This window comes from Artemia franciscana, chromosome 5 (genome assembly GCF_032884065.1).
Source record: "Artemia franciscana chromosome 5, ASM3288406v1, whole genome shotgun sequence".
NCBI lineage: Eukaryota > Metazoa > Arthropoda > Branchiopoda > Anostraca > Artemiidae > Artemia > Artemia franciscana.
The window spans coordinates 29,496,659-29,506,251 of NC_088867.1; the positions used below are offsets into that span (position 1 = coordinate 29,496,659).

A 9,593-nucleotide genomic window follows, 5' to 3' on the forward strand; every position below is an offset into this window, starting at 1 on the left:
ATACTTATAATCGCTAATACGAACTGCTGGTTAAATTGTTTCCGAACTCCCGTTTTTTAGAGTTTCACTTATCAAACAGTTCGTGGTAACGAACTGTAGTAAGGAGCGACCCGGCTCAATAGTAACCAAAACTCTAAAAAATGGAATTTTGATACCAATAGCTACATCAAAAGAATCGTATTTTAATGCTGGTTTTAAATATATAAGTTTCATCAAGTTTAGTCTTACCCATCAAAAGTTAAAAGTTTGACATCAAAACTTAAAACGCACAGAAATTACTTCGTATATGAAAGAGGCTGCTTCCTCATCAACGCCCCGCTCTTTACGCTAAAGTTTTTTACTGTTTTAGAAAGAAGAATTGAGAGAAAGAGTCAAACTTTAGCGTAAAGAGCGGGGCGTTGATGAGGAAGCAACCTCTTTCATATACGAAGTAATTTCTGTGCGTTTTAAGTTTTGATGTCACTCCTTACTTTCAGTTGAAAAAACTTGTTTTTTTTTTTATTTAATTGTTTATAAGAGTTGCTCTTCATTTACCGTTTATGACTATGAATAGTTTGAAAACTGCTGGCAAACGTTTTCCCTATCAGGAGCCGTTAACTGAGAGAAGAATAAATTTATAAGCAGCCCAAGCTGCATAAAAGAAAATTTTCGAGCAGGAGTGAGATTGTTACGATTGCCTCAATTTTTTACTTAACAATTTTTCTAAAATATTTTCTATCCCATCTAGGCTGCGAAAAGGAAAACCAGGCGGGTTTAGCTCAATACATTTATCAAACGGCATCCCTGGTTTATGAATCTGTATCTGATCAACCTTTTCGTTAATTTACAGCTACAGATTAGCAATATCAAACCATCAATTTAATGTACCTTAATCTCTAACATTAGTTTTCGTAAGTCTGATTGGAGGTCAACTTTAATAGAGGCAAAGCACCAGAGACCTATGTAATGGGCACCATGAGCACCTACGGACAAAGTGTAACATATAATGTCTGTTAAAAGAGAAAAAAAAAATACAAAGGTTAAGAAACGAGTTGAAAAGGAGAGAATCGACTCGGGAAAGGCGGGCATTATTAATGATAAGACATTGTATAATAGTTATACATGTAAAAGTTAAAATCTCAATTCAGAAGATAGTGCATTTAGTGGACTGTGAAGAGATATCATACATTGGAAATACAAGCACTGAGTACGGGAGATCAGCACCCCCCCCCCCTTAGAAACTTAGGTTTATGATCTAATATTTCGGGAATGTCCAAAAAACCATTTCTAGGCACCCGGATTAAGCCCCCTCCGTCACCCTCGGGAGATATCAAAATCCTATGCCTAAGAATGGATCCTGAAAAATAACACCCAGTTTTGCATTTTTTTTTTTTTTTTTTGTCATCTTTGTAAATACAAGCTGTGCGATTTTGAAATTGATAGGAAACGTTCAGATACAAATTTGATTAATAAATGAAAATACAATCTCAGATGAAAAGAGATATCACAAAATTGACATTAATAAACGCTTACTGTGTATTTTTATACACACTCGTAAAACGTGGGTGAAAACTTTAAAAAAGGAAGTAAAAGTCTCCACTCATCTTAACCCTTTTAATGCCGTTTGACTTTAACCCTCCTACTTCCCTTTCAACGAAATTCTTGTGTACTTTCTTCTAATGGAGGGACAAGGGCCAGGCAGACCGAAGGTCCTGTGTAAGTGTCTTGCTTGACCAAATTATAACCTAAGATATTTCTACTTATATGCTTGAAAATTAAGAATCTGCCTAAGTACATTTTATATACTTAAGTATTAAAATGTTTACTTGTTTACTAAGCGTTAACGTTTACTTGGCAATAAATTGTTTATTTCAGTAAACTCAGTCAGATCGACCTGAAAAGAGAATTAAATTGAAACTCAGTTTTTCCGAGAAAACTTAAGAGTTCCATTAAAACTTATGACGAGCATAAATTAGCCTTTATAAGACGCCAAACCTAAAAAAAATACTGTTAACCTAAAAATCAAACGGAAAACAAATATAAATTACAATGAAAAATGAATTCAAATTTTTTGAAAGTATCACTGCCACAAATAAGGGAGATTGGCCACTTCCTTCTATACATTCCTCCCCTCTCCCCAGAACAGACCAGAGTGACATTTGCACTTTATTTAAGAGAAAATATTTTTATCAGTTTCTCTTATTTTTCCACAATGATACTATAAAAAAATCAAACGAAAATGAAAATATTGTTCAAGCTGATCCATCAATAAGGGGAAAATTTTTTGATATCACCAAAGTTAGGAAAACAAATTGTTCCTCCAATCGCTCATTTCTTATCATTGTTTCTCTGTGTCGTTAGGCCTCTGTAATGTTGTTAATATATCTATATAGTTACTTAAAAACCTTTTTAAGGCTAATCCAAAGCTAAAGAGTATATTCAATTTTTCTTCTTTTAGAAATATGGAACTAAGCAAAACGCCTGATCATAGATTCATACATAGCTAAAATGCACACACACACTAGCTTAGAATTCTGACAAATGGACTTGTACCCTAATATTTTGGTGTGAAGCAGATAAAAAAAGATAAAATTATCTTAGAACACGTTCAATAATAAAGCTGTACTTACTAGCGAGGCGGAGGCAGTGGAAGCAGATGATTCGTGGCGCTTCTTTGTAGTCTTTAAGTTAGTATTCTCAACAAGACGCCAGTTCAGCAACGGATCATATACAAATGCTTCAAGGACAGCCATTAGACTATCTTTATTTGCTCGAAGAACGGCCATTACATTTTCACAAGTACTTCTATATGTACCTTCTATTCCAGTAACCTAAAGGATACGAACAAAAGAAAAATAACAAGTTTTACTATTACCCTCACATGTTTGGAAATTCTTTTTATGGAGCTAGCTACTGCATAAAATTTCTCGGCCTTAATTCTCAAATGTTGGATATCGAGACAATAGCAGGTATATGATCTTATAAAATTTTTCATAATGATTGGCGGGAGAGCATTCGAGGCTGCCTTCTGCCACCATTTAACCCGAATCCTCTATACGCTATTTAATTAAAAAAAAAAAAGTTTTTTCAACTGAAAATAAGGAGCAACATTAAAATTCAGAACCAACAGAAATTATGCCGTATATGAAGGGGTTGCCCCCATCCTCAATACCTTACTCATCACGCTATTGATTTTAACACTTAAAAAAACTTCTTATTCTGTTTAAACAGCCCTTGTATTTCAAGAGTTGTTATAAGATACAGTCGACTATTGATAATCTAACACTCAAAAATTTGAATCTCTCGATAATTAGAAATTTTTTCGCGGTCCCTTGAAAAGCACTTGATAAATTGGAAAAAAAAACACATCGACAATTTGAATTTGTAACAAGAGTATCTTGCTTGGTAATGCTCCATAAAAATATATGAAGTCTGCTGAATATTCATTGATAAAGATGAGAATATGAAAATAACAGTTTCGACCTGTATAATTATGATAGATAAGGCCTAAAAAAATGACAGTTGTACCACCCTACATATCTTCTTCAAAAAATATGTCTGCTTAAATAAAACACAAAACACCACACGGTCATTAGAGTTGCGATATTTAATGGATTTTATCAGGTAGATGACAAAGTTAAATAAAATGGGCCATAGGGCACAACCCTGTCGCACTCCTTGGTAAATTGGTAGTTCTTTAGAGATTTCTCCATCTGCTCTTACAAATGCACTTGTTCCCATGTAATAAGCCTTAACTACACGGACAATTTTTTTTTTCCGGCACTCCATCATCCCTCATCGCATCCCAGATAGCGTTTCTCTTCACCGAGTCAAATGCCGCAACGAAGTCGATAAAGCCTTGTATTGTTTCATGTTGGTGTATAAGGCGGTGTTCCAGGATCTGTCTCAGGCTAAAAATGTGATCGCAGCATCTCATACCAGGTCTGAATCCTGCTTAATTTGGTGTCGTCCGATCATTCCTAATATTTCTGAACCTATTTAACAATATTATTGTAAAAACTTTTGCAGAAACCGGTATCTGGGAAATTCCTCTATAATTTGTACAATCGGCTCGATCCCCTTTCTTAAATACAGGAATTATTACAGAGGTCCTCCAATCTTCAGGAATGTATTCATAGACCCAGACATCCGTGAGTAACTTGTGGAGCTGATTGATAGCCGCTTCAGGAGGGGCCTCGAAAAGTTCAGCTGACAATTCGTCAACGCCAGGGATTTTGTTATTCTTTAATAGTTTTATGACACGGATAATTTCTTCTCTTCTTGGAGGGGCAATATTGCAATCTTCATACCCGGACGGTGACTCAGAACTGTTTTGGTATGGAATGGGCTGGCTATGGTTATTTTCTTGTGGGTGAAGGAGCTACTGGAAGTGAGTACGCCATTGTACGATCCGATCTTCTTTGCTCGTGAGGAGATTGTTGTCCTTACTAAGTAGCGTGGGGGTAGATCTTTCCTTCTTTTTCCCGGTTGATTCGTTTAGGGGCTGGTAGAGTTCCCGTGAATCCTTGCGTACAGCAGCTTTTTTTATTTCACAGGCTGTAATAGACCAATATGCTTGTTTATCTGCCTTAGGAGATTCGTGACAATCTTTGCGGAATGCTTTAAAAGAAGCAGAGTGTATATCGGTCATTTGTTTTTTCTTTAAAAAGAGTTCTATTGTCTTCTGTGAAATCCATCTTTTGGGTTTTTTGTCCCTTACTCCAAGAATTTCTGTACCTGCCTCTGTCACTTGATTTCGGAACTTGTTCCAGCGCTTTTTTATATTTAGCGATGTGTTAAAATTTTCTTGTTCGGTCATGGCTCTTGTCTCGGTCTCAGAAATTGCTTGATTCGTCTTTAAATCTTGGTCATTATCTTACAACGCCGTAAAACGGTTTGCAAGCTCGAGCATAATGGTCTCTTTAACTTCCGAGAGTTTGAGTTTCTCTATGTTTAGAATGCGTGTAGATGCAGATTTTTTTTTTTGGAGCTGAATCTGAATCTAACTTTTGATTTCAGTAAAAAATGGTCAGATCCACTCTTTGATCCAGTGTCCGCTCTTCCGTTTACTCTCGAGTCTTCAATCATTGACTTCCAGCGACGAGAAACGAATAAATGATCAATTTGGGTGCGGGTTCGACCATCTCGGGATCTCCAAGCGTAAGTGTGGCATGGTTTGTGTTTAAACCATGTATTCGCCACACTGAGGTTATTCAGCATAGCAAACATGAGAAGTCTAACTCCGTCAATACAACGGTCACCCTAACCGTGGTTGACAATGGCCCATCCCGAATTGTTTAATCTCGTGCCAATCCTGGCATTGATGTCAACACCGATTACGAAGATATCCTTGCGAGGAGTTTTTTTCAGTTACTTGGAGATCGGCATAGAAATTGTCTTTCAAGTGGTCGGGGCATCACGAATAGGGACATACACAGATAGTAGTGTCAGGTTATTACTCTAACCTTTTAAACGAGCCATCATAATTCTGTCAGACACTGCTTCATAGTCAAAGAGTCCCGATTATTCCCACTCCTGCGACGCCAGATCCATCCATTCGGCCAGAATTAAACAGATTGGCCTTTTTGCCCCAAGGGTCAATTAGATCAACTGTCGTTCGTCCATTCAATCTTGTCTCAGAAACACAAAGTATGTCTAGGTTATATAGATAGAATTCTTTAGCTACGAAGGTTTGGGTTAGTGAACATTTAATAGAACAGAGGTTCCAGCAGCCAATATTCAGGCCCCGTCTCCTTGATACGATAATGGCTAGCTCACTTTTCGATATGGTTACCAGTCTCGACGCATCGCTTAAAGCTGGAAATAGTGCAGCCAAATTCGCTTTCACATTAGACATATTCAACATAATTCTGGATATTTCTCGGATATGAATAACCGCAGGGGCCCAGTCCTACGGGTCACCCGGAGCACGTTGGCCGTCACTTCGTTTGGCATGAAGGTAGGTGATGATTACACCCTCTCATCATTATGAGGTGCGCTGGCGGGTTTGCTCTACTGCCTAGGGACGGAGTGGGGAGCATCCTGGCTTGAAACGCCACCACCGTCGTGGCAATTTACAAGCTTAGCTTCCACCTTTGCTCCCCTTTAGAATTAGCAAAGCCTTCAGCATAGGGAACTCCTGAAAGCTTTGCTAACTCCTGATATATATATATATATATTATCTACATATATGTGTTATGTATTTTCAATAAAGCGCTTGTTTATTAGAAATTCTTCCTTGTTCCTTCTTGATTATTAGAACTCCTGTTATTTTGAACATCTCGGTAATTTGAACTTTTCCTATGCTCTGTTGAGTATAAATAATAATGATAGATGGTAATTAGCTTACCTAAGCTATGGATGTCAGGTTATTGATTTTTCTTCTAACGATAATTTCGACAGGACCCGTGCCTGTCATCATCAGGTTAATTCAAATTTCTTGCCGGAAAGTAAAATCACTAAATAAATAAAACTAAAAACACTGAATAACACTAATGATGAGCTGAACCTGGAGTTATTGTTGTGCCATGGCCCGAATTTTGGTAGCGGCATTGATGGCTGCTTTCCTAGTGGATCTTAAAGAGGCTGGGCCATTAGGAAAGGGGTGGAGTTTTTGTGAGTTTTCAATTTATGGGTGATGGGCTCCCAAATTTCGCTAATATGAAACTCACCATTGTCTTTATTGATGGCTGGTTTATTTTTAGCAATTTCCAAAGCTTCTCTGATTTTCTACTTTAAGATTTGTGGGACAATAGCAATAAGTTGGGCTTGGTCAAACTTATGGAGTGGGAAGGGTTTTCAAAGATATGATGGGCCAATGCAGAGATATTATCTTCCTCCTTTAGCTTTGTCTTTTTAAGGCAGGCATCAATGGAATCAGCATGTTCTTTTAATAGGTGATGTAGAGGTCTCATGGTACGACCTATATAGGTATCACCACAGCTGCAAGGAATTTCATATACCCCTGGTGGATCTGAAGTAATCTTATCCTTGCCTTTGTTCAAGAAGGAGGAAATAGTCCTTCCAGAGGGAAAAAACACCTTAAAGTCAAGCTTAGTGAGTTTGGAGCTTAAAATGTTAGTAATGCCCTTGATATAGGGTAATGACAAAAAGGGTTTATCATCTTCAATCTTAGGAGCAAAATTCTTGGTAATTCCACTCATCTTTCTCCTGGAAATAACCTTGTCAATGACTTTTTGGGGGTCCAAAAAAGTCAGAGAAAATCAGAGAAGCTTTGGAAATTTCTAAAAATAAACCAGCCATCAATAAAGACAATGGTGAGTTTCATATTAGCGAAATTTGGGAGCCCATCACCCATAAATTGAAAACTCACACAAAAAACTCCACCCCTTTCCTAATGGCCCAACCTATTTAAGATCCACTAGGACAGCAGCCATCAATGCCTCTACCAAAATTCGGGCCATGGCACAACAATAACTCCAGGTTCAGCTCATCATTAGTGTTGTTCAGTGTTTTTAGTTTTATTTATTTAGTGATTTTACTTTCTGGCAAGAAATTTGAATTAACCTGATGATGACAGGCACAGGTATTGTCGAAATTATGCGTTAGAAGAAAAATCAATCACCTGACATCCATAGCTTAGGTAAGCTTATTACCATCTATCATTATTATGTATAAAAGTCAGGTTGGCCTCAGAGAATATAAAATGTTGAGTATAAAATTATCAAGAGTCGACTATATTGGGACATACAGTCAATATTTAGCGTAAAGAGGAAGGTATTGAGGAGAGGGGCAGCCCCTTCATACAAGGAATAATTTATTTTTATTTTTGAGTTGAAATGTTGCTTCTTACTTTCAGTTGAAAAAACATTTTATTCAGTTTCTCGTCGTTTTCATATAATGCTGGTATATCTAGCTCACCCAACAGGAAAAATTCCCTGCCTTCACTGGAAACTCCTCCGTGGAAAGTTTTTTCAACGAAAAATAGCCAATCCTCGTAAAATTCCCTCCGGACAATTCCACCCTCACTGAAAATCCTCTCCTCTCTCCGTTATATTTCTTGCGGACAATTCAGCCTAAAGAATTTCTCTTTAGCATACTTTCATTTGAAAAAGACTTTTAGTTTCTAATCGTTCTTAAGATCACACCGGAAATCTCCTTTTCCATGTTTTTTTTTTTTTTTTTTTTTTTTTTGAAATCCACACCCGCTGAGAATTTTTGCCGGATAATTCCCCCGGAACATCTTCACACGCAAAATTGGGTTGGCAAAGAGAAAGTAAGACAAATAAAAATAATTTCATATAGGAATTCTGTCAAATCCCCCCAATGAGTTTCCCCTTGAAAGTTCACCCCCCGAAAATTTCCTTTCCCGCAGAAAATTCATCAAGTGTAAACCCATCCTAAATCACAAAATCCCCCCCCCTGGAAAATGTCTGTAAATTTCCCAATAACAAATACTATACACAAACCATGGGCAAATTTCACAACTTACAGGTCTTTCCCAACAGCCTTGGGGGGGGGAGGGTCATGATACCCCTAAAGGCATATACATTGGATATTTCAACTATCCTGAACAAGATGATTGTCTCAAAATTTTGATCGGATGACTCCTTCAAATTTCGCTTTAAAGTGGGACGACTTTAAATTTAATATTATTTTAGTTCAGCACCATGAAAAGGAAGGCAGCCGACAACCCCAAATATCCAGGACAAATTCTTTCTGTTTTCTGTTTTAACGTTACTCTCTTTTCAGTTACACAACCTTTTCTTTTTCCCTATTTTATCTAATTTTTGTTAATTTCATGTCAAATTGAGTTTTATCTATATAACAATGATAAGAAGGGTAGCCAATCCTCTAAGCCCCTTCCCACTCCACCCTTTACGCTAAGGTTTACCTTCTACCCTTACAGTTTAGATTTTATATTTAAATTTTAGCCCTCTTCGGGCCATAGTAGTCTAAAAGTTTTCTTCTGACCTCAAAAATAAGATAATTTAGGTTTGTTTGAAGTTCATAAGCCGCTCTTTGCTTCACATACAAAAAAAAATTGTCTAAATCAATAATTGATCGTCTTTCATACAATTTTTAGGTCTATCGGAAAATTCGAAATTAATTAATGATACACAATAGAATCAGCATTAAAAGCAGAATATATATTACCATCAAAAATTCATTTTGTAGTCTCAATTTCTACGAAGAAGTTTAGTCCCCCCACAGTGCCCATATTACGGAAATAGTCCAAATTTATTTCTTAAAACGAAAAGAGACTCCCCGTGAACTCCATATTGATCTGAAAAGCCTACCATGGATATTTGAGACACGAGCCTAAAATTACACATTTGGACTTCAGCCCTCCCCTCCAAGGCGAAAAACAAATTAACTAGCCCTTCTTCTATTAAGTGGTGCATAACTGTGCAATAAATCTCAACCCTTAGTATTGCTGTTTAAACGGTATACAATAACCATTTATATTCTGGAGACTGCATAAACGAGTATATTTCAACGGGAATGTGATATTGCACAGCAGTGTGGCTTCTGATACTAGGATGTTATATAAACAACTTTCATATAGTTCTAAATCAGTGCCTGTTTGGCTTAACAAATGTGACCAGATTAGTGTTTCAGTTTCAGCTCTACATTTTAAATTCCTTAAGAAT

At 36.9% G+C, this 9,593-nt stretch overlaps 1 protein-coding gene across 1 annotated transcript in view; it reads right to left on the reverse strand.

The window, feature by feature from the left end:
• Positions 1-9,593, reverse strand: part of LOC136027232 (serine/threonine-protein kinase mTOR-like) — a 126,805-nt gene that overhangs the window by 7,598 nt on the left and 109,614 nt on the right. Inside the window, exon 21 of the mRNA XM_065704289.1 lies at positions 2,610-2,810. Within this exon, the coding sequence (XP_065560361.1) occupies positions 2,610-2,810 (201 nt within the window). The remainder of the gene's footprint in view (positions 1-2,609; positions 2,811-9,593) is intronic.